The 26,707-nt window shown below is 37.4% G+C and overlaps 1 protein-coding gene across 3 annotated transcripts in view; it reads left to right on the top strand.

Annotated features, from left to right (window-relative positions):
- The window catches only part of EDIL3 (EGF like repeats and discoidin domains 3), a 457,861-nt gene that overhangs the window by 267,455 nt on the left and 163,699 nt on the right, over positions 1-26,707 (top strand). For all 3 annotated transcript variants that reach the window (XM_061151964.1, XM_061151963.1, XM_061151962.1), the window contains one exon: positions 11,503-11,684. In XM_061151964.1, the coding sequence (XP_061007947.1) occupies positions 11,503-11,684 (182 nt within the window). The remainder of the gene's footprint in view (positions 1-11,502; positions 11,685-26,707) is intronic.

The following is a 26,707-nucleotide window of genomic DNA, read 5'->3' as shown; positions in this document are numbered from 1 at the left end:
TTTATTATAAATTCTATGTTGGATTTTCCCTTTCAGAAATTCCAAAGTCATGGCAAATACTCTATGCAAAACATTGTGATACTCTCTAGGAATGTTTGATTTCTAGAATCAATCAAGAATTCATCTTCTGTCTCAGTTCTATCCTGGAAATAGTGACAAAAGATTAACTTTTAAAAAATTAATTTATTTTTGACTGCCCTAGTTCTTCGTTGCTGTGTGGGCTTTCTCTATTTGCCTCGAACCGGGGCTACTCTCTAGTTAGGGTGCACAAGCTTCTCATTGCAGTGGCTTCTTTTGTGAAGCACAGGCTCTAGGACACTTCAGCTTCCAGAATTGTTGCACGTGGACTCAGTAGTCATGATGCGTGGGCTTTGTTGCCCTGTGGCATATGGAATCCTCCCAGACCAGGGATCAAACCTGTGTCCCCTGCATTGGCAGGTGGATTCTTTAACCACTGGACCACAATGGAAGTCCAAATTTTACTCGTTGATTTAGTCTGGAAAGAGGAAAAACAACAGCTGATGCTGTGATGTGGAGAGCAGACTTAGAAAAAAAATTTGCTTGTGAGAACTTTTAGCTCCCTTTTCCACTCTCATACCTCTCTGACTATTTAAGAATTATCCGTTTATATAGTATATCTATTTATATAAATATTTTAGGAGTTAATATACATGTGTCAATAGATATCTCTAGAATTCAAATAATCACATCAGCTACTGTGTACTTCCAGGCTCCGTTTGGCCCTCGAGCCTTCGTTCCACCACCTTCTCAAGGAATGCTAGCTTTAGAGAGGGCTTATGCTGTACCTGCCATCTGCAGCAGCTTCCTGTTCTTTTCCAGCTTAGTTTCTTTTGACCTCTGGAACACTGAGCCTTCATGCTTGACCTGAGATAACATCCAGCATGAAGAAAAGCAAAGCTGCACTGTACAGAAAAAATGCCTAGATAGCTGATAATTGGATTTGGGACAGTGATTTATCTCTCAAATAAAAATCTGTGTTCCACATGCCAGTCATATTGCTTTATAACCAAACATCAGAGGCAATTCCTTGCAGCACTTACCATGATAGACATTTACCAAAGACACCTAAAAGATGTAAATAACTTGTAAGTGTGGGAAAGTGTCTTTTGCATGGCAGTGCTTGAATATTTACATTTAGTATTCGACTCCTGTTTCCTGAAGCAACTGAATCCCACCTTTAGCATTTCCCTTGCCATTATACCCCTTTGTAGCTCTTTCCTCTGCAGATATGTTTTGTCAGAAGGCGAGAATAGGTATACCTGTAAGTTTTTGGATTGCAGGCTTTTGAGTCTACGGACAAATATTTCATCAAACCATGTTGTTATCTTCATAGTCGGTAGATGATGAATTGTGCAGTGTAAGTGGAAGCCTGAGTACAAGTTACTAAAATCTTGCCTGGCTGCAAAAGTGCACTCAGTGCTTGAAAAGCACGTGTGCTTTTCTCTTCTGAGAGAATACATCTTACACAAACTAAAACATGCTCTTTGATTGTACTATGGCAATGCTGTTAACTGTGATAGGATGATAATATTAGATTTCATTGACTTCTATAAATTATCTCAATATAAATTTTGGCTTTTGAATGCTAGCGTCCGTAGACCCTGCTATTTAAATAGCACTATCATTCTGCATCAATATGCTCAAAAAATTAGCTTGGGAAAATATTAATGAGCAATTTCCTATTCTAATTTAGCTTATTCATGAGTTTAATTTTTCTTAAATTTAAAACAATTAATTTAACTGAGATTGCATCATAATTGATTTGAGATAATACAATGTGAAGAAAAGCATAACCATATTTTATAGGAAAATAGCTAGATGGCTGATAATTGAATTTGTAAGTTTATGAAGGCTGATTTTCTTTCCAAACATATTTCCCCTACCTCAGTACATAATTCTTATGTATTTCAAGTGGTCCAGCATACCAAAAGTATTTCTGATTTTAACGCCCACCTAGTATGTAGAATCCTTAGAGTGATAATATCTATCTTTGGAAGATTAACTTAGTTTCAAGAAAGGAAGAAAAGTAATCCCAAAACAGCAGTGATTAGTTTTAATTTATGATAACCCATAGTATTGAGAACTGCTGATTGTAAGGCACTGTGCTAAGTGCTTTGAAAACATACATAATGCAAAAGGCGTGGTTTCTACCTTTAAGAAGTTTATTATTGAAGAGGAAAAAATATGCATAAATAGTTGTTCCTCATCATTTATCTCAGGCACCCCTGAGCTTTCCAATATTGAAAATAGTATAGTTCTTAATAGAAAGGGGAAATGCTTTAGTGGCCATGTATCGCAGAATCAATCTTCAAAGCTGAAGAAAATTGGCATTTATCAAAAGTAGCCCATCCAATGCAGAGAAGTAGAGTTTTCTCCACGATGCACATGCATTTTGTGTGAATTCCAAATAAGCTTAACTAATCTGGAGAAGCTATTTTGATGATTTTTGCAAGGACTAGCTTCCCTACGCAAGGCTACTGTGGCCATATGTGAAATCTCTGTCCTGAAGCATTCTCTAAGTGTGGAGAGATGCAATCCCCAAATGGGATTTTTCATTCTAAGTCCTTTTAAGATGATCACTCTCAGTGCGATGAGGCGAGGCTGGCTGATCCCTACGGGTGCTCCAAGGTGATCTGTGAGTGATGGGAGAGCTGTGTTGTGGGTGTCTACCTTCACATTCTCTCACCACACCCAGGGAGTTCCTTCCCCATCTCCCTGCTCTCCTACCCCCAAGCTAGGGCATCCAAACCCTGTTTCTGAGAGCAACTTTTCTCCTACTTCTACTTACAGCTTGTTCTGTCCCTTGTCCACTTTCCTCTGACACCACTTCCCAACCCCTTGAAAAATGATAAGCTGAGAGAAACCAGCAAGTGTGTGGGAGGGCTGGGGTGAGGTGGAGGGGGCTTAAATAATTTAACTTAAATTCCAAATAAGTTAAGCTTATTTGGAATTCACATCAAATGCATGTGCACCTTGGAGAAAACTCTACTTCTTTGCATTGGATGGGCTGCTTACTCTTGATAAATGCTAATTTTCTTCAGTCTTAAAGACTGATTCTGTGATAGGTGGCCACTAAAGAATTTCCCCTTTCTGTTAAGAACTATACTCTATTATTTTCGATATTGGAAAACTCATAAGACAAAATTTTAAGGGTTCCTTTCAACCCCTGAGCCACTAAGTGAGAAATAGTGGCCTTGATCTCTCCCTCACCAATTTAGAACCTAGTCTCAAGACAACTCTCAAAATAGAACAAACCCTAGGAATAAAGGAAAGGCTGTGGTCCAAGTGGCACAGAGGGAAGTTTCTGCTTGAATCAGCATCTGTTTCCGCAGTATTGGAGGTCATCAGTAATTCCTTCGCCAGCGCTCTTGTTCAGCACAATTATCGTGCTATGCTAAGCACAGCAGAGGATCCACACGCCTATAAGATGAGATGCTCAGAGGAGGAGAGAACTGAAGATGTTTAAATATTTGTTTCTAACATGGCTTTAATTTGAAATCCTTTCATTCTGAAGATGTCTGGATATTGAGATAGAGCAAATGAAAGCAGTACATCCCTGTTATGGACGCAGCCAAGCATCCCCCTTGTTTGAAAGGCTTAATCAGCACACTCAGGAACAAGATGTGAGACTTCTTGAGGTACGGCTTCCCTGTCAGCTGCAAGATCAATAAAATGCAGATGCCATTCTTTGCCACACTCCAGAGAGTGAGTTTGCAGAGTGAGAAAGGCTTCACGTTGAAGCTGTTTTATTTGCGCGTGGACTTGGCAGAGGTGGAGAAGTGGCTTTGGGGAGAACGCGTGAGGCTCGGCCCCGGCTGGCCCAGCTGCTTGTGCGCCCCCTGCCAGATGACATCACTCACTCACTCTCTCCATCTGAATCTCAGGACCCTGGGGCAGGAGGCATTTCCAGGCCACTCAGACCATTCAGGCAAACTGATTATTTACCTGATTACGTAAACGCCACCTAAAAGCCCCTGGTCATTGATGTTGATCGGACTCATTAATTTAGGATTATTGTTGAATCTGACGAAAGCAAGCAGAGTACCAAAGATACATAAACACAGGTCTAATGGTCACAAAACGTAGACCACCATGTTCTACTGCCATATTCGGCAATGACCAAATTGCCACTCGGCGCACTGTAGGTGTGTGTGTGCACATGCTCAGTCATGTCTGACCCTGTGCGACCCTGTGGACCGCAGCACAGCAGGCTCCTCTCTCTATGGAATTTTCCAGGCAAGAATGCTTAAGTGGGTTGGTATTTCCTACTCGAGGGCATCATTCTGACCCAGGGATCAAACCTGCATCTCCTGCATCTTTCTCATTGGCAGGTGGGTTCTTTACCACTGAGCCACCTGAGAAAATCCTACTCAAGGCATAATGGTAGACAGTTTCAGAGATGCCTGGTTGTTGGGTGGCAAGAAGTTGAACAGAAGTAACCCACCTGATTGTCAGTCCTTTTTTTTTTTTTTAATGGAAAAGATGCTCTTCCTCTTTGCTCAACATTTAAACAACTTCTAAAGGCCTCAATATCGGTGTTCTCTTGAGAGACTAGGTGAAATATTGTTTTTAATTTAAAAGTAAATTATGCAAATAAAATGTTATAATATTGGCTGTAATTATTACTGTTTATTTGCCTTATATATTTATTTTGAGATCAATTTTCTGCTGAGAATGAGTTTTGCTGCTGGATACCATGTGAGATATAACCCTGGTCTATGAGGGGCTCCCCATTTTGTGGGAGAGCAGATATACACGCATGGATGAGCTGTGAGGCAGGGAAATTCTGGGTGTGGCCTCAGCATAGAAACAGGTTTTCAATATTGAAAACTGTCCCTGGAGCCTGGTTGATATGAATGTAGCCTGTGGTGTTCTGCATAGTAATAGCAAGTGGGATTAAGACAGATCCTCTCAAATGCAGTCCAGCAGCAAGAGTAATTTTTGATAACATTTTAAGGAAGGAATTAGATTTAAAGGTGTTATTTGTGAGGCATAGCCAATCCCTCAACTGGGCACTGCTATCTGCTACTTACTGTCTGTCACCCTCGAAGATAAGTCCATTTTTCTCCTCCATTCTACATCTAATTAGACAGTCAAGAATCTGCCTGCAGTACAGGAGACCCAGGTTTGATCCTGGGTCAGGAAGATCCCCTGGAAAAGGGAATGGATACCCACTCCATATTCTTGCCTGGGAAATCCCATGGCCAGAGGATCTTGGCAGGCTATAGTCCATGGGATTGCAAAGATTCAGACATGACTGAATGACTAACCCTGTAAACACTGTTGCTCGATTTTGATTTCTGAATATGCTTTGAACTCTTATTCTTTTCCATTGCTCTTTCAGACCTGCATCATTTTTCACCTGGACCGTAGTAGTAGTTTGTTACTTGGCCATAGTTTTGGCCCCTCTTAAATCATTTATGCTAAGTGACAATATCACCATAGTTAAAATCCTTCAAAAATTTCCCATCACTAGCAGAATCAATTTTTCTCAGCAAAATCTCCAGAAAAATAATCTATCTCTGCTTCTTTACCCCATCCTGTAACCTCTCACCAACCCGTCTTGCTCTAATAATACTGATCTGCCTTCAGTTCCCTAGTCATAGCAGGTTCTTCCCTATTTCTCTGTCTGCCCTCCCTTTCTTCTTCACTATATTAATCCCTACTCTATTCCATGAAGCCCAGGCAGGATTATAATTCCCTCTCCCATTCTCCAAGGGAATTCTATACATCCAGCATCACATCTGCCATGTTAATACATTGAATTTTTTTGTTTGTTTGTTTCTATGTGTGTCTCTCCCACTGGACTGAAAGCTCCTTCAGAAAATCAGTACAGTAAATCTAGTGTAGTAGCCAATTCCTGCTTCTCACTTAGAGATCAGATTTATGTCATCTCTCAGAAAGCCTGTCTCTGATCATCTCACACCTCCACCTGGTTCACCCTTTTTTTTTCTTCACTTACCACTTTATGGTATTTCCTTGTTTATTTAAGTGTTTGTTTAGAGTTTGTCTCTCCACTAGAATATAAACCTCAAGAGCTGAGGCTTTTTCTGCCTTGTTCATCCTTGTATCTCCACTGCCTAGAAAAGTGCCTGTGTATAGAGGGCCTCTAATTAATATGCAGTTTTCAAAATTGAATTTAATGAATGTAGAATGGATGGATGGATGAATGGATAGATATATTGCTAGATGGGCACATAATAAGAGGTCAATAAATTAGTCAGGACTGAGTAAACCTATCCGAATTAGGTAAGCAGTCTATATAGATCAGTAATGGTAGAGGATCAGTTTTTTTCTTTTTTTTATACCTGTAAAGGGACACAGACCGCCATAATGCCTCAATATTTACTTCTGTGACTCACTGCCACAGACTGTTGCCTACTGTTTTAATGTTCGCCAGTTGGTGAAGGCTCTATCATATCCTGAGTACCACTAGTAATACTCTACATGATTCCTTCATGTTAATTCTCCTATCCTCTATTCCTAGTATGTGTACACACATCCCCATGTAAAATCACAACAGAAGAAAAACAATTCAGTATCAGCTTTTTAAAAATTACTGAACTCTTCACTCTATCAATTGATATTATTTTCTGTTTCTGCAGGAACATTTGGCTTAAATTCCAGACTTACCTTTTATGAGTTTACCTTCCCTCCTCACTGGTTTCCTCATTTATGAAATGAGTGTGATAACCTTTTTTCCTTGAACTGTTATGTTGATTATGTGAGGAAACACATGTGGATGCACTTTTCAAACTTCAAAATGCTCATCTAATATTGTTTTTCATCAAGTATTACTTCATGTCCTTCCCTCATTTATGGATGGTGATAGCATATATCTCCATGTTATCTTTCTTTTAAGCATCTTATTGTTCACAGCTTAAGGTCGCTTAATCTTAGGTGTATAATCATTTGCATTCTGAATTGCAACTCCTTCATTAGTTTTTATAACTGTTGTATTTAATAGGACATTGGGGAAGTGGATGGCACAGGCAAAAGGAAATTGGATTTTGAACCTTTTATTATGATGACATCCATTTGATTGTGGTCCAAATGATTAGTGAAGAAAATGCTGCTGTTGTGACAACTTTCCAGTGTGAAATAAAGTGTAAGACTGAAATTTGCTTATTAGGTTACTGTCTAGGAATAAAAGCACCCAGTACCAGTATTCAGGAATATTTCCTGAGCTCTTCTTGTGTGCAAGCCAAGCTACTGTGAGCATCTAAGGATGCAGCAGTGTCAGACTCGGGGTCTGCTGCGCAGGAGCCAAAAGGCCGGGATGGCCTCGTCTCTAAGGAGAGATGCGCAAGTGACCTTGTAGAACCAAGCTCATTATTAGCAATTTATGGTTTCAAAGGGAACACACCATTTATCTTTCATTACCTCACAGCTTGTAGACTCTGTGTCACCATAACGACAATTTTTGAAATGAGAAAAACTGATGACCATTCCATTTTTAAGGAATTAAGCTGATACTTCACACACTCATGTTTTGCTCAAGAACCTCGCCCCGCCCCACCCAGAGTCACTGGCCACATAAAGTATAGTATGTAAGTAAATGTTGCAAAAGTTAATTCTAAAAGAACTTGTGGGCTTGAGGACTGAGAAAAGAAAAATTCACCAGTTTTGACCTCACAGCACTGAGATAGCTCAGGAGAAAATATTTTGTAAGCTGTGAAGTACTGTATACATGCAGCATGTCAATATATATTTTTGAATTCTATTTTGTTTGAATGTATGACTGTTGAGGACATGACAAAATTGGGAGCCTTATGACAGAGTAAATAAATGCAAATATCTTTTTAAATTGCTCATTGGTGTTTGGCCTATATGATAAAGTAGCAGTTCATAGCCATTGTTTGCTGATATAGTTGCTAGTAAGAGGAGGTTAAGAGGACTGACAAAGTGGACATGCTGAATAGTGGTTTGAGGTCTAATTTCTTTTAAAATAGTTACAAATTCGGTGAAGATATCCAATTCAGCATAAGGTCTTTAGAAGTAAACAACTAAATGGTACAGAATTCTTTCTGAGGCTATCTTGCAGTTTAATTAATCAAAGCTGACTCTCTGGCTCTGCCATTCCACTGACGGGCCTACAATAAATGGCCTCCCTTCCTGCTGTACTTTTCCTTCCAAACATTGTGCAAATCAAGGACAAGCATCCTTGAGACTCTTTTTAATGGCAACATTCTTAAAAACCCAGCCTCCTGCAGTTGCTTAAAATCAAAGTGTCATCATGAAAGTTACTTAGTGCTTTTATGAAATCTGTAAAGATCTTGAAGTTTGAAATGCAAAGCAGAGCAAGAATCCAAAGACTCAATATTTGAGTTTTCAATGTTCATTTTTTTAGGAATGTGAAAATCAGATTATTATCCATGACTCCTAATGGTGTGATTCTAAAAATGAATGACTTCTTAATTAAATGACTTCAAAGTGATATAGTGCCCCTTTATAAAGTGCTAGAGTTCTAAATGCAGTCTTTAGAAAATGTCTAAACTGTCTAAATTTAACTCAGCAACTGAATAATTTGTCAGCTATCAATAACAAAGATGCAGTTTTTGCTATATTAATGTCATATATACTAATAGCAACTGATTAAGATGATTACTTATCCACAAGTTTTGTTTTTACAAAAAGTATTTAAAGGTTTTAAATTCATTGGGAAAATGTACTAAGTAATTGTCCTTTGAACTACTTATTATCTGAGTTTGGAATAGATAAAAGAAACATTTATGCTTAGTGAAAAAAATGGAGAGCAGTGAGAATCATCCTTGTAACTTTTTAAAATATTATAGTCCCGTGGCAGAATTCTTCCTTTCATATTTGCATCCTCAGTCAGTTCAGTTCAGTTCAGTCACTCAGTCATGTCTGACTCTTTGTGACCCCATGAACCGTAGCACGCCGGGCCTCCCTGTCCATCACCAACTCCTGGAGTTTACTCAAATTCATGTCCATCGAGTCGGTGATACCATCCAACCATCTCATCCTCTGTCGGCCGCTTCTCCTCCTGCCCTCAATCTTTCCCAGCATCAGGGTCTTTTCAAATGAGTCAGCTCTTTGCATCAGATGGCCAAAGTATTGGAGTTTCAGCTTCAACATCAGTCCTTCCAATGAATATTCAGGATTGATTTCCTTTAGGATGGACTGGTTGGATCTCCTTGCATCCTCAATCTGAATGTAAACATTTAATTACTAAAAATTGTTAGACTTCAGTAGTAATTAAAATCTAAAATATCCTTGGTAGCAATGACTAAGTTGACTTACATGCACTAAGGTTTAATAATAACAGTAAACTCCTTTCATATTTTCAAGAATTCTAGTATATCATTATAGTATATTTTATAATAGAATTATCATATTTATTATACAAATGTAATTTTTATTCAACAAGTTGAGTATAGTATATATTATTGAAATTAAGAAAACTAGGTATTGCTTTTCATTATAATATTACTTATTCTGAATTTTCAAAACTGAATTAAAAATAAGTGTACTCTCTGGTGAATTTTTAGTAAATAATTAAGAAATTTAAATGTATATTATATGTATAGTACATATGTTATTTTTATTTTTTAATTTAAAAATTTTGAATTTCTGTGTCTCTTTTTCTGTTCTGCATATAGGGTTATCGTTATCACCTTTCTAAATTCCATATACATGTGTCAGTATGCTGTAATGTTCTTTATCTTTCTGGCTTACTTCACTCTGTATAAGGGGCTCCAGCTTCATCCATCTCATTAGGACTGGTTCAAATGAATTCTTTTTAATGGCTGAGTAATATTCCATGGTGTATATGTACCACAGCTTCCTTATCCATTCATCTGCTGATGGGCATCTAGGTTGCTTCCATGTCCTGGCTATTATAAACAGTGCTGCGATGAACATTGGGGTGCACGTGTCTCTTTCAGATCTGGTTTCCTCAGTGTGTATGCCCAGAAGTGGGATTGCTGGGTCATATGGCAGTTCTATGTCCAGTTTTTTAAGAAATCTCCACACTGTTTTCCATAGCGGCTGTACTAGTTTGCATTCCCACCAACAGTGTAAGAGGGTTCCCTTTTCTCCACACCCTCTCCAGCATTTATTGCTTGTAGACTTTTGGATAGCAGCCATCCTGACTGGCGTGTAATGGTACCTCATTGTGGTTTTGATTTGCATTTCTCTAATAATGAGTGATGTTGAGCATCTTTTCATGTGTTTGTTAGCCATCTGTATGTCTTCTTTGGAGAAATGAGACACAGAAATACAGAACAGACTTTTGAACTTTGTGGGAGAATGTGAGGGTGGGATATTTCAAAAGAACAGCATGTATACTATGTATGGTGAAACAGATCACCAGCCCAGGTGGGATGCACGAGACAAGTGCTCCGGCCTGGTGCACTGGGAAGACCCAGAGGAATCGGGTGGAGAGGGAGGTGGGAGGGGGGATCGGGATTGGGAATACATGTAAATCCATGGCTGATTCATATCAATGTATGACAAAACCCACTGGAAAAAAAAAAAATAATAATAATAAAAAAATAAAAATAAAAAAAATAAAAATTTTGAGTACATATATTAGTTTTACATCAATTTACTTTTATTTCTGATTTTAAGATCAAAATACCTTCAGTATCTGAGGACCTATTATTTTTAGTATATTATGCTTTAATCTTAGTATTTTAAGTATTTATTAGTAAATGTATCTTGAATTCCAATTTACAAATTTAACAAAAAATAAAAGAAAAATGCTAAAATGTATGTGCAGAGTCCCTATTGATAGAGTTGTGTATTTTGAATTCAAATTAGAAATGTCAATATTTTAATATCTTGATTTACTTAGTGGTGTTTATACTGCTCTATATAATGTCTGAGTGCTTACCTGCTTACTCTATAAAAATAATTTGTCTGTGTATTTCCTGTTACTTATAGCATATCATGTTATTATTATAATAGTTTAAAATGTTTTGACAGGTTTACATATCGCCCTTTTTTTGGAAGCATAGCTGCCAGCCATTATAAAAATATAACTGAAAAAGTTATAGTCATGAGAAATGCTAAGTCAGTACGTAACTGATTTTAATACAAAAGTCAGATGTAGCCTAGTCAAGAAATAACGGACCAATGGATATTTTTTGACAAATTATGATTTGTGAGGTGTGCCAATGGAAATATAAAATACGAGATAGACCTTCTAAGGACATTACACTTTTTGTGGATGTGATCAACACAGGATAGCAGAATATAACACAGAATAGTTGTGCAGAAGGGACATGTCTGTTCAGATGCTACATTCACAGCAAAGTAAGAAGAAAGTGGTAGGAGGGGTGGGAGGAGCAAGAATCACTCCATGTGATCTGTAACAAACCTGTGAAATGTGAGGGGCTTGAATGGCATGATGGTCCAAGTTGAAATCACTTTTAAAAATCTTCTATCAAATCTAACAGCCACATGTGGATATGTTATTTCTGATACCTTCACATTTTTCCTCTAATTTGTTCCTAGAATGCTCTGGCCCATTGGGAATTGAAGGGGGAATCATTTCAAATCAGCAAATCACAGCTTCATCTACCCACCGAGCTCTTTTTGGACTCCAGAAATGGTATCCCTACTATGCACGTCTGAATAAGAAGGGACTTATAAATGCCTGGACAGCTGCAGAAAATGACAGATGGCCATGGATTCAGGTAACAGACGGGATGGGACAGGGTTTCTGCCAAGGAATGGCTAGAGTCATTTCACAAAGAAGATGGTGAGTGTCCAAAGTGTGACTTTTCTTCATGGTCACAGAAGAAAGGATGATTTAGCTAGAGTCCAAACTGACTATAAATCCTGAAACTGTGGGAATGTGAATATTCCATTTGAAAGTGAATGAAGAGAGTTAAAAATGTAAAAATGACCTTGAGTTGTAAATATCACTCTCTGAAGGTACATGTCAAAGAGAGGATTTTACATATGCCATGTGTCCATTAGTACTATGTTAACACTTGGTAGCAAATTTTGGTACTTCAGGAGTGTAAAAATGGTGTCTTTTCCTCCTCTGTCTTATTAGTGGTTCCATATGTGTATACATAAATTATACAATGGCGTATAATATCTCAAATGTCTTCTGCACCCTCTTTCAGTAACTGGGTGTGTTTCAATTAATACTCTATCATTTATTATCATCAGTCAGCTATGTTTTTAAATGTGAGAGAATGATGCCATACCAAGATATTAAATGATTTCTGAAAGGTATGATGGATGGGAGTAATGTCTGCGTCTTATGTATTATCTGCTTAATACCTTTTGAACCCTTAACTGAAGTGAGACAGGAAAACTATATATTTGGAGGCCGAAAAGGTGCTCAAACCATGATTTCTGTGAAAGCTTATACCTCTGTTGGTGTGGCACATGTTAATAACATTTAACAATTCATTGAGGTGTGCTAAAGAGAGGGGAAATCCAGTGCACACTGAGGTCAGAGGAAGAAGTTATTAATTATCATGAGAAAGGCTCATGGGAAGATAGCTTCTGAGACAGGCCTTGGAAGATGACTTTCAGTAAAGACTAGATACCAAGGAAACAGGATGATCCAAGATGCCACATGAGAATCTGGGCAGTGCCAGATAGCAAATCATGACCTGTGTTTAGGTTGCTGGGGGAAGTGCATGTGTGGGTTCAGTGCACCACAGAATTGGAATAGGAAGTTATTACAGAATCTTCATTTGTTTAGATAGCTGATCTCTTTTATATTTTGACTACATATTTTGAGTCAGAGGTAATTATTAAGATGTGGATGTATGATGTAATATTATTAAGTGGCAAAAGATAGAGGTTGCTTTACAGAGAGTTAATAGAAAGGGATATTAATTTACAGCCAAGTGATATGATTTCTATACTTTCAAAACAGGGCCAGAGTCTCCTTCAGATATATCTTTCTTCAGATTTCTTATGAATTTTACACATTCTATATACATTTCTTTTATCTATATGGCTCCATGTGATTATCTGATACTCTTGTTTGGTTTTATGAATTTAATTTGCATGCATTTGCAGAAATTGCTTCTTTAGTTACACATGATTTTTCTAATCAATTGCCACATGGGCGGAGAAAATTCCAGATAGTGGAAATGGCACCTCTGTACAATTTTGATCGTAGACTAATGAAGTTCCAATTAATTAAGTTTCAAGTAAACACATAACAACAAAAACGCCTATATTCTATTTGCTAAAAATCATTCCAGAGACCATTTTTTAAGTTGACCTTATGAAATGCATTTACAGAATTGAGGTCATGATAAAACCTTAGAAATTAAGATTCATAGCAGAAATTGCAGAGCAACTGAGAGACGATGTCACAAGTTGCATCAGAGTTTCTCTTTGGCAGGTTATGTTCGTGAACATCAGTGATTGCCTGTATCAATAAACCATGAATAACATACTTTTGCAGTTTGTTTTTCTCTGAGAAACACTTTATGATTGTTTTAGGCCCTGATTTTTCACTTCACTTTGTCACAGTTCATTGCCTACTTAACACTACTCATTATTCTGTCTTTCAGAATATGAATTTTAAGCTTGCTTTCTCCCACTGATTATAGGTAGAAATAACCTTAGTGAAAGAGAACAAAGAGTTGAGTCTTAGATTAAATATATAACTTCATCAATTTAAGTAGAATAACTAAATACTTCTTTTAATTATAAGGGCACTCTATTGCTATTATAACTACATTTATTATTATTACTTTGCTTTTGTTGTGAAGATGATCAGTTCAGTTTAGTTCAGTCACTCAGTTGTGTCTGACTTTGTGACCCCATGGACTGCAGCACACCAGGCTTCCCTGTCCTTCACCAAGCCTGGAACTTGCTCAAGCTCTTGTCTTTCAAGTTAGTGATGTCATCCAACCATCTCATCCTCTGTCATCCTCTTCTCCTCCTGCCTTCAATCTTTCCCAGCATCAGGGTTTTTTCAAATGAGTCAGATCTTCGCATCAGGTAGCCAAAATATTAGAGATTCAGCTTCAGCATCAGCCCTTCCAAGGAATATTCAGGACTGATCTCCTTTATGATGGACTGGTTGGATCCCCTTGCAGTCCAAGGGACTCTCAAGAGTCTTCTCCAACACCACAGTTCAAAAGCATCGATTCATTGGTGCTCAGCTTTCTTTATGGTCCAACTCTTACATCTATACATGACTGCTGGAAAAACCATAGCTTTGACTAGACAGACCTATGTCAGCAAACTAATGTCTCTGCTTTTTAATATGCTGTCTAGGTTGGTCATAGTTTTTCTTCCAAGGAGCATCTTTTAATTTCATGGCTGCAATCACCATCTACAGTGATTTTGAAGCCCAAGAAAGTAGTCTGTCACTGTTACCATTGTTTCCCCATTTATTTGCCATGAAGCGATGGGACCAGATGCCACGATCTTAGTTTTTTAACTGTTGAGTTTTAAGCCAGCTTTTTCTCTCTCCTCTTTCACTTTCATCAAGAGGCTCTTTAGTTCATCTTCGTTTTCTGCCATAAGGGTGGTGTCATCTGCATATCTGAGGTTATTGATATTCTCCTGGCAATCTTGATTCCAGCTTGTGCTTCATCCAGTGCATCGTTTCTCATGATGCACTTTGCATATAAGTTAAATAAGCAGGGTAACAAAATACAGCCTTGACGTACTCCTTCCCCAATTTGAAACCAATCTGTTGTTCCATATCCAGTTCTAACTGTTGCTTTTTGGTCTGTATACAGATTTCTCAGGAGGCAGGTAAGGATGTCTGGTATTTCCATCTCTTGAAGAATACTCTACCGTTTGTTGTGATCCACACAGTCAAAGGCTTTGGTGTAGTCAATAAAGCAGAAATGGGTGTTTTTCTGGAGTTCTCTTGCTTTTTCTATGAGGATGATAATGAACTCTTAGATAAAAACAGTAAAAGTTAATTAAAAGGGTTTATATTAGATAAGGAAATCTTGCATATCATGGGAGGAAAACTGAAAACTCACTATTGCTTTTCAATACATATTTCATTATTGTGTTCAGAGAGTTATTATATTTAATAATACCTCATTTTCTAAGTTATTTTTCCAAAGAAAAATACGTCTCTTTTCTTAAAGAACAACCATATCTAAGAGGCTCTAGGAAGTATAATCATATCACAGATTTTCTTTGCTTGAGCATAATTAATTTTCCTTGTCACTTTATTCTTTTATTTATATTCAGTCATTCAAATGAAGCATTTGAGTACTTTGCTTAAACTTACTTATAATGGGCACAGTATTCCCCTAATCTTTTAGGTGTATAAGACACATATACTAATTAGTATTCAATTTCATTTTCTTCCTTATCCTGATGAAATGAAAATTAAAATTGCCATTTTTAAATTTATACACTCAGCATGCAATTATGGATAGCACCACAAAGTTCATAATTGGTTCTGAATTTTAGGAGTTTGTTCAGTAAATACAGTTAAACAGAAATCTATTTTTCTTTTCTAATTTTTCTGACCTTTATTTCCTCACCTAGATTTTTTCCCCCAAGTAATAAATAACCACCGTCTTACACATTAACTCATTCATAGCATCCTGGAATATCAATTTCATATCTAACTGCTGTGTTAGAAATAATAACTTTATACAATTATAGAAATATGCTTTGTATTATGCAAAAATTAAAAGTTTATCTAAACCTCTGGGAACTTTGCTTATTGAATCAGATTAGTCAGGATGATTATTATTTTAAAAGATAAACATTTTCCATTCCTATTATTTTCCTTTTCTTTTTTTACAGATATATGTAGTAAAATATGTTTTATTGTTTTATTTTTTTAATTTCTAAAGTGATTTTTGTTTGTATATGTTCTTTCTGGGATGCATACATATTGGATTTTCAGTGATTTATTTATTCATCCATTCACCAGACATTTACTAAATGAATGTCTACTCTGTGTCTATTTTTCACTGGGCACTAGAAAAACAATACTACTTGCTTCCACAATGCTCTGTATCTAAGATATAGGGAAGTAAATAGAATAAACATAATAATGTAACATGTGTAGCCTGGTGTTACATCATCTGCTAACCATTTTATTTGAACCATAATATTTTATTATATCTAGATAGTCTATTTTTAATAAAAATTTGTTAAGCTAAAAACTAGCTTAGTGTATTTATAGAATACAAAAGGAAATTCCCATTATACCTGTATTGCATGGCTATATTATTACATGCTGATCTGTATGATGGCTATACCAAGGACAGGGCTTCCCAGGTGGCACTGGTGGTAATGAACCTTCCTGCCAATGCAGGAGACCCAGCTTCAGTCCCTGGGGTGGGAAGAGCCCCTGGAGGAGGGCGTGGCAACCCACTCCAGTATTCTAGCCTGGGAACTTCCATGGACAGAGGAGCCTGGTGGGCTGCAGTTCATGGGCTTGCAAGGAATCAAGCATGACTGAAGTGACTTAGTATGTACAGACATACTAAGGAAAAGCCATAATTTTCCTCTGAAAGTTAATTTAACAGTAATTGTTTCAGTGCTACTATTTATTCACTGAGAAAAATAGATTTTGATCTATTTTAAGTAATTCATCACCCCTTAGAAAATGTGAATGTGATCTTAACATGTTCCTTTTCTGTATGCCACAGAGCTTGGGGGACGGTAGTTATTTCTAAAACTTTGATGTGCCCAGGAATCACGTGGGTCACTGGATACAAACAGAAACTTCTGGATTGTCCCACAGTCCCATGTATTGAAGGTCATCCTCAGACTGCACTGTAAAAACGTGTCTTATCAGTTTATAAAGCCTGGACTTGAACTGCCTGAGATATTAAAAATACATAAAATGCAAAGGACACTTTTGCTTGATGACCTGGGCACTTTGTTTTTGAAATTGCAAGTAGTGATAACTGTAGAGCTGGAGGAGAGGAAAGAACAGTGAATAAAAATGAGGAAACATAGTAAGAATTATGTGACCCACAAAAAGTCTCTAAACTAGAGGGAGACAGAACCATCTTGTGTATTCCAGTCAGAAGTTTATCCCACCTTTGCAACAATTCATTAGTAGTCATTATTCATTAGTTATAAAGGTTTTAAGTATTTTCAAAAGTTAATGTCTCTAAATGACTATTAGATTCTTCTCTGTTAGAAAATTTTAAGTACCTGAAAGCAAGCCCATTTGCTTTTTGCATTTTAAACAAAATAATAATGTGGAATACATGGGCCTAACAGACTTATGTGAGCACATGTTATGTTACAAATTCACATTTCTGGAATATAAATTCCATAAGCAGTGGGGATTTTTTTAAACTTTGTGAACCAGATTCACAAATGCTGTAAAAAATAGAGTAATCATCTATTTCATTTACAAAGTCTATATATAATGTGTGTAAGACTTTTTTTGGTACTCACAGGCACCGGAGCTCCTTGAGACACAAAAACCATCTTTAAAAACACAGAATTTAAGAAGTAGACTTTTTTTTTTTCGTTTTCAAGATGTTTTTTAGTTACAGAACCTGAATTACACAGAATTTAACATGTCTTTACTACTTCTTCATTCAAGTATAAAGTCTTTATCCTGTTTTTTTCCTGTAAAAAAAAGTTATGTTCTCAGATACACTCCCATCCATACTATATATCTCTATAAGGTTAATTACATCTAGACATTCATATATTTCATGCATTGGAGACAGAAATGGCAACCCACTCCAGTGTTCTTGCCTGGAGAATCCCAGGGACGGGGGAGCCTGGTGGGCTGCCGTCTATGGGGTCACACAGAGTCGGACATGACTGAAGCGACTTAGCAGCAGCAGCAGCATTTCTTGCTTATTTGCTTTAAAGCATGTGATCTGAATCTTAATTCCAGATTCTCTGAGGTATGGAATAGATGACTAACCAGGTAGAAATTGTTCTCTAATATAAAAGAAGCTGCATCAGAGTCTCTTTCCTCTAAGCTGCTCCCCCTCTTTCAGCACCCAAGACCTCATTGACCTGGATTTCTTGCTGTCGCTCAACTTTACCTGGCTGTTTGATGCTTCTGTGATTAGGCACACACACTTCTGGGTTCTTCTATTGACCCTACCAGTCTTCTTTAGATTCAACTCCTTTACTGCCTTGTCTATAAAGTGATTCCTAGAATTCCTGTTTTTTATCTCTAAAGCCAGAAGTGACTACACTGTCCTTTTTTCCCACCCTGATAAGTATATATTACAATGATAGCGACTCATATATTTAACATAAAAGGGTTTTTGTCTATCTTTCTCTTATATCACTTGAGAGTTAGTATTACACCTGATTTAAGTTTATTTCATAGCACCATGATTTAAAAAAAAATAAAACACAGAAACCCATATTGGATGGATAGATACAGATGATTGATTTATAGAAGAATAGAGACTATTGAACAGAATAGATGGGAGACAGATAGTGGTTGTTTTCACATGATAATTAAACTGCACTCACTGTTTGCAGATGACATGATCCTCTACATAGAAAACCCTAAAGACTCTACCAGAAAATTACTAGAGCTAATCAATGAATATAGTAAAGTTGCAGGATATAAAATTAACACACAGAAATCCCTTGCATTCCTATATACTAACAATGAAAAAACAGACAGAGAAATTAAGGAAACAATACCATTCACCATTGCAACAAAAAGAATAAAATACTTAGGAGTATATCTACCTAAAGAAACAAAGGACCTATACATAGAAAACTATAAAACACTGATGAAAGAAATCAAAGAGGACACAAACAGATGGAGAAACATACCGTGTTCATGGATTGGAAGAATTAATATTGTCAAAATGGCTATTCTACCTAAAGCAGTCTATAGATTCAATGCAATCCCTATCAAGCTACCAACGGTATTTTTCACAGAACTAGACCAAAGAATTTCACAATTTGTATGGAAATACAAAAAACCTCGAATAGCCAAAGTAATCTTGAGAAAGAAGAATGGAGCTGGAGGAATCAACCTGCCTGACTTCAGACTCTACTACAAAGCCACAGTCATCAAGACAGTATGGTACTGGCACAAAGACAGAAATATAGATCAATGGAACAGAATAGAAAGCCCAGAGATAAATCCACAAACCTATGGACACCTTATCTTTGACAAAGGAGGCAAGGATATACAATGGAAAAAAGACAACCTCTTTAACAAGTGGTGCTGGGAAAACTGGTCAACCACTTGTAAAAGAATGAAACTAGAACACTTTCTAACACCATACACAAAAATAAACTCAAAATGGATTAAAGATCTAAATGTAAGACCAGAAACTATAAAACTCCTAGAGGAGAACATAGGCAAAACACTCTCCGACATAAATCAAAGCAAGATCCTCTATGACCCACCTCCCAGAATATTGGAAATAAAAGCAAAACTAAACAAATGGGACCTAATGAAACTTAAAAGCTTTTGCACTACAAAGGAAACTATAAGTAAGGTGAAAAGACTGCCCTCAGATTGGGAGAAAATAATAGCAAATGAAGAAACAGACAAAGGATTAATCTCAAAAATATACAAGCAACTCCTGCAGCTCAATTCCAGAAAAATAAATGACCCAATCAAAAAATGGGCCAAAGAACTAAACAGACATTTCTCCAAAGAAGACATACAGATGGCTAACAAACACATGAAAAGATGCTCAACATCACTCATTATTAGAGAAATGCAAATCAAAACCACAATGAGGTACCATTACACACCAGTCAGGATGGCTGCTATCCAAAAGTCTACAAGCAATGAATGCTGGAGAGGGTGTGGAGAAAAGGGAACCCTCTTACACTGTTGGTGGGAATGCAAACTAGTACAGCCGCTATGGAAAACAGTGTGGAGATTTCTTAAAAAACTGGACATAGAACTGCCATATGACCCAGCAATCCCACTTCTGGGCATACACACGGAGGAAACCAGATCTGAAAGAGACACGTGCACCCCAATGTTCATCGCAGCACTGTTTATAATAGCCAGGACATGGAAGCAACCTAGATGCCCATCAGCAGATGAATGGATAAGGAAGCTGTGGTACATATACACCATGGAATATTACTCAGCCATTAAAAAGAATTCATTTGAACCAGTCCTAATGAGATGGATGAAGCTGGAGCCCCTTATACAGAGTGAAGTAAGCCAGAAAGATAAAGAACATTACAGCATACTGACACATGTATATGGAATTTAGAAAGGTGATAACGATAACCCTATATGCAGAACAGAAAAAGAGACACAGAAATACAGAACAGACTTTTGAACTTTGTGGGAGAATGTGAGGGTGGGATATTTCAAAAGAACAGCATGTATACTATCTATGGTGAAACAGATCACCAGCCCAGGTGGGATGCACGAGACAAGTGCTCCGGCCTGGTGCACTGGGAAGACCCAGAGGAATCGGGTGGAGAGGGAGGTGGGAGGGGGGATCGGGATTGGGAATACATGTAAATCCATGGCTGATTCATATCAATGTATGACAAAACCCACTGGAAAAAAAAAATAAAAAAAATAAAAAAAAAAAATAAACTGCACTGAATGGTATTGAGAATGTCCAAACGACCTAGCTCACTGTGTTCGGCTGTTGTGTGCTTAAATGTGAGCATGATCCCACTGGTGCAGACTGTACTGTATCTCTCACCCATCTGAACAGCAGAGGGATCAAGCTTCCTGTAATTGCAGTGGCCTATTCTTCCCTCTGTAATCACAGCAAACCCCTTTTATGTGCAACTTTAAATGGGTGGGGGTAATATTTGTAAGGTGTTTGCCAGGAAGTCTGCTGATTAAACTCTGAGTACCAAACACCAGAATTTTCATGTTCTCCTATCCTGTTTATGGTTTGTTCCTGAAATGTTACAAATTAAATATTTGTTTAGCTTCTTGCAAAATGTTTGTTATAATTGCACCATCCGAGTTTGAAACTTTAGACATCACTGTTGTTAAAATAGCCATATCCTCTCTGAGACTAATTTACCACAGAAAAACATTGAAAATACTAGTATTTCCCTAACTTATGCTATGTCATTTTCACCCTCACCTGAATGTCAGAAAAAAGCAACTAAATCTATTACTATTATTCATAAAATATAGAATATGAAGTTACAACAATTTTTAACATCTGTTAAAATCTTAGTAGATAATTCAGTAAACTACTCTTGTATAAAAGACTTTTTCATGATATGTACTTGCTCTACATTTTTGCTACAAGGAAAACATTTCCAACTTACCTTCTATATTTACAAAGGTTCAGATGGTGCATTTAGTTCCTGTTGTCTCATGCATGTTACCAGAGTGATTTTTTAGTTTATGATACTGGTAGATTAAAGTGGAAATCATCTGAATTGATTAACTTGCTCTTGTCATGAAAAAAAAAAAAAACAAAACATTCAAAGTTTAATCTCTCTGTAATTGGTTTTCCAGTCTACCTTGATCACCTTCATGGCAAACTTACTCTGGTCCCCTCTTCAAATCTCTTCACATGGCCATCTGGGCAGCCTCTGGACTATATATCTCAATTTCTGACATTTAGGACTAAAGGAGACAACAGTCTGAGTTCCTATTGTCTTTTAGAGTTTCTTGTAACTTTTCTCAGAAATTACTACACGCACTCATGAGCGTGAGTCTGCTGTGAATGTGAATCCGACTTCAACCAGAGGTGTTAAACCTGCTTATGACACCTGCCCACGGGAAATTTTGCTTAGGAATCAGCATCAGCTACTGCCTCCAAGGCAACAGTTTATCCTGAAAGGATGGCAGCAGCTCCTCCTGCAAGGGCACTGAAGGTCTGCCGGCAGTCTGTCCTGAGTCCTCAGGGGTGGGGAATGCAGAGAAGCAAGGGGAAAAGTGAGATTCTGAGCAAAAGGTGTGATTGTCTCCTTATGTTTATCGTCTGGGAGCTCATGGGGTTCCTATTTGGATTGAGCTGAAGGAATCCCTTATTTCCACTGCAGACACTGAAGAAATTTGTTCTGCCCCGAGGCCTCGCTGAAAACCTCCTTGTGTTGAAAATGTGACCGAGTACCAAGCCACCTGGCCTAATTCTAAAAGCTTTTATTTTTCCTGAGACAGTAATTAATTTGAAACCAGTTCAATCTGTGGAATTTGGTGGTGGTTTAACTGAATGTGGTTAGATTTAAGTGCAGAAAAAGTTACTCTGTTCACTTTTACTTCGTCCAGCTGAGTTCATGATCCACACCATCATGTGTTAACTTTAATCTGATAGCTAGCACTACATGCTGTTTCAACTACTCGGCATGTGTTGAGTCCATAATTCCATGCAGTTGGTATTGTTATTGTCCCCATTAGTCAGATAGGGAAATCTAGGCACGGAAAAGTACATTATCCAAATTGATTAATCTAGTAAATTGCATAGTTGGGATTTAAATGCAGGCAGCTTGTGGGTGAGGCCAGAGCTAAACTATTCCTAACCTTGGTATTGTTCTTACTTTGAAAGCTCTTGGAAGTGCTCTTTTCCTTTTTTTTTTTTTTTGGAGGTGGAAAGTGGGCACTGGTAGAATCTTGAATTTTCTTAAGGCTTTATAAAGTGATTATTGTATTTTATAACATTTATAATCTTCCTGTAAGCAAGAAGTTCTCCTCTAGCCTAGGGCAGTGATTTTCAAACTTCAACTACTTATAAATTACCTGGAGAGTTTTTTTTTTAAAAATATGGTCCCCATCCCTAGAGTTTCTGAATTAATAGGTCAGAGTTAGACCCAGGGGGTTACATAATGAGCAGACACTTCAGGTGGACTGTGATATTGGTGATCTTAGGGAAAAAGTAGTAATTGCTACCCTGATGGAGCTCACAGTCTGGCAGGAGAAACACACTTATCCTTGGATGTGCCCCTTTCACTATTAGAAGCAAATTAATTAAATAAATTAAGATGTTGGAGAATAGTATATTGCTCTTCCAAATGAGACAATGGTGTGGGATATTTTAAAGTAATGGATGGCATCAACACATCTCAATTCTAAGGCCTAACTACTTAAGCTGCTTTGGTGATATTTTATTATTAACCTGCCTGTATCAGTTGTCTGCCTTAAGTGGAATTCCCATTCCTCCATGAACTGGAAATAGTAATGCTTAATTGTTTTCAAAGGATTTTTGCCTATGACAGGAGACTGTCAATAATTAAGTCATAATTAAATAGTAAAAGGATCATAAAATATCCACATCCCTGGAATACCAGGCTTTAAATGTTTTATTTTTAAATCCTCAGCGGGGTCTTAGGAGTCTTTAAGGAAGAAATACTTATTTTCTATGCAACCAGAGTATAATAAAAACATCAAAAAGCCATTTACATTTTAATTATTGAAGGTGAATTTAGCATATTCACCATTTTTGAGGATAACATTAAAGAGGCTATTTCAGATGGATGAAATAGAATGAATATAGTCACAAAGGAGATGGTGGGAACTCAGGGTACTACAAGGACTGGTTTACTATACTGAAAAAATAGGTAAATGTTGGGGACGGAGCTGGCGGCAGGGGAGAAGCAGGGAGGTAGGTGTGGAATGAAAGGATAAAAGTCTGCAATGATGAGGAGATACCAGAATGTGAACTGCATCAATGTTAGATGAAGGAGACATTTAAGATGGGTTACTGAAGGGTTTTCAGCTTGTTACTAATACTAGTTTAGGAAGGTAGATATCTGTGGTGTGTATTATAAGTATGCAACACAAAGTCTGAGCTGATGAGGCTTTTAGTAAAATTTTATGGAATAAATGTTATGTTTAACACAGAGGCAAGTCTAAGAGCAGGCACACCAGTTAAGATTCTTTTATGGCTAACCGCCCAGAGAAGAACTTGAATGAGACTGGCAGCTATTGAAATAAAAATAATATATCAGATTGTAAGAGAGTTTGAGGGTGCGTCATTGACAATTGATTGTCTGTTATGGGAGGAGGGGGAAAGGAAAAAGTAAGAAAAATTAAATTCCAGGGTTTTGAGCTTGAGCATGATTTTAGTACCATAAACAGAAATATAGAAGTTATGCGTAGAAAATGGTGGATGCATTTTGGGTGATTTGCCTTGAGAAAGTGAGTGTCCATGAGCATGAGTTTGGAAAAGTGTTTGTTCTGTATAGAGAATAAAAGTGGATCAAGTGGATACCCCACCATGTCACAGTCTTCCTTTTTACCATCGACTACTTTGAATCACAAGGCCAGGCCTGGTGGAATGGGAGGTTAGGTGGTGTCCATGTAGAGTTGCAATAGATATTTGAGGGAACAGAGGAGACCTCTAAGAGAGTATCCTCCAACAGAGGTAAAAGTTTCTTTCTCTCCTGTTTCCATTTCCATCAAAACAGTTTACAAGACCATAGCTTACTTGGGAACACCACTGCACCCTGAGGAAGCAAAGAACTGAAATTTGAGTTTGGAAATAAGTGTATCCATTCTACATTAACACCTTTTTCAGGGCATTTCATTTTTTGTACTGTATGTGTTGGTTACATTTTATCCATGTATTTGTTTTTAAAATTGCTGTGGCTCCTGTTGTTTTCCCCAAAATTGATATGTTTAATTAAAATAGTGGCTGTTTCAACCTAACATTGGTATACTTAGTAAGCCTGTACGCTCAGTCGTGTCCAACTCTTTGCAACCCTTTGGACTGAAGCCCACCAGGCTCCTCTGTCCATGGCATTTTCCAGACAAGAATACTGGAATAGGTTGCCATTTCCTCCTCCAAGGGATCTTCCTGACCCAGGAATCGAACCTGAGTCTCCTGTCTCTCCTTCATTGCAGGCAGATTCTTTACCCGCTGAACCATATGGGAAGTCCACACCATATACTTAGTATAGGTTATTCTATTTTGTTGTGATTTTGGCTCATGAAAAAAAATAACACCGTTTTCCTTTTTTCCCTGCAAATGGGCTCTCAGATTTCTTGTTTATGTTATGTATTTAATATTTCAATATATCTGAAGTATTCTTCTCTGAGTTCATAATAATAGGCTATGTTTTCATTCTTCAGATTAAAAAAAAAGCAATGTTAAGCTCAGTCACCTTAGTTACTATCATTAGCACCGCTAAGAGAGAGAGTGCTGAATTTCAAATGCAGATGTAAATTTTTCTATCTTAGTTTTCCTAGCAGGAGCCCAACCTAAGCCAGTATTTTTCTATAAGGGTAGCTTTCAAGAAGCTCTTAAACTAAAATGTGATTATCTTGCAAAACAAAACAACAAGTAAGACATTGTGATATTGCTGGTGGGTCTTAACTGTGTTTTTCTTAGGAGCATTAACCCGGATTTGAAAAGATGTGTGTAAACGTTGAAAGGAGAGTACTATTACAAATTTTTTAGAATGTTTTCCTTAGTTTCGAAAATGCTGTCGATGAATCAGTGTTTATTTATTTATTTATTTTTTATTAGTTGGAGGCTAATTACTTCACAACATTTCAGTGGGTTTTGTCATACATTGATTTGAATCAGCCATAGAGTTACACGTATTCCCCATCCCGATCCCCGCTCCCACCTCCCTCTCCACCCGATTCCTCTGGGTCTTCCCAGTGCACCAGGCCCGAGCACTTGTCTCATGCATCCCACCTGGGCTGGTGATCTGTTTCACCATAGATAGTATACATGCTGTTCTTTTGAAACATCCCACCCTCACATTCTCCCACAGAGTTCAAAAGTCTGTTCTGTACTTCTGTGTCTCTTTTTCTGTTTTGCATATAGGGTTATCGTTACCATCTTTCTAAATTCCATATATATGTGTTAGTATGCTGTAATGTTCTTTATCTTTCTGGCTTACTTCACTCTGTATAAGGGGCTCCAGCTTCATCCATCTCATTAGGACTGGTTCAAGTGAATTCTTTTTAACGGCTGAGTAATATTCCATGGTGTATATGTACCACAGCTTCCTTATCCATTCATCTGCTGATGGGCATCTAGGTTGCTTCCATGTCCTGGCTATTATAAACAGTGCTGTGATGAACATTGGGGTGCACGTGTCTCTTTCAGATCTGGTTTCCTCAGTGTGTATGCCCAGAAGTGGGATTGCTGGGTCATATGGCAGTATTTATTGATTCTAATAGAATCTATTGATTCTATCAACTCTGATTTTCAGAAAACCATGTGAGCAGTAGACAGGTTTTCAGATCCTATGTGGAGCTTTTTTAAGTAAATAACACATTTTAGATGATCTTATGCCGAAAATTTTTACTTCATTGCGTGGACATTTGAGAGAGGAAACAAAGCTGTTTGATTTAATGCAACGAGTAATTGAAATCAACCATGTGCTCTGGGAAGTGGGAGAATCTACTCTGAGTTACAGCCGCATGGGTCCTTAGAAGGGTCCTTCCTTCTGTTTCCCAAGCTTACAAAATATATCTTCTGAACTGATCTCCCTTTTTGTTAATAAACTGATTAATTCAGTACATACATGGAGCATTTCACATATGTCAATTGCTCTTCCAGAGGCAACTTTCTCAAGGAAGCCTTCCCTGACTCAGCTCTTCACCCCAGCCTAGATATTGTTCTCCTAATCTATGTTCTTACAACTTCTTTTTCTTTTTTGCTTGTTGCTCATAATTAAAGACTATACAGAAGGCTATTTTATTAAGTAAGCTGCATGAGGGTAGGGGCACTTTGTATTCTTACCAATCCCAGTGACTAAACCTTTAATAAATAAGATAAAATATGCTATCATAATTCTTCTGGTATCCCCAAGACCTAGAATAGTTTTTATTTGCTCAATAAATATTTATTAAATGAATTAACAAGTAAGTGAAGATAAGCCACATTACCTA

The sequence above is a fragment of the Dama dama genome, chromosome 9 (genome assembly GCF_033118175.1).
Source record: "Dama dama isolate Ldn47 chromosome 9, ASM3311817v1, whole genome shotgun sequence".
Classification (NCBI taxonomy): Eukaryota; Metazoa; Chordata; class Mammalia; order Artiodactyla; family Cervidae; genus Dama; species Dama dama.
The sequence above is the reverse complement of the archived record's forward strand: the minus strand, read 5'-3'. Positions and strand labels throughout refer to the sequence as shown.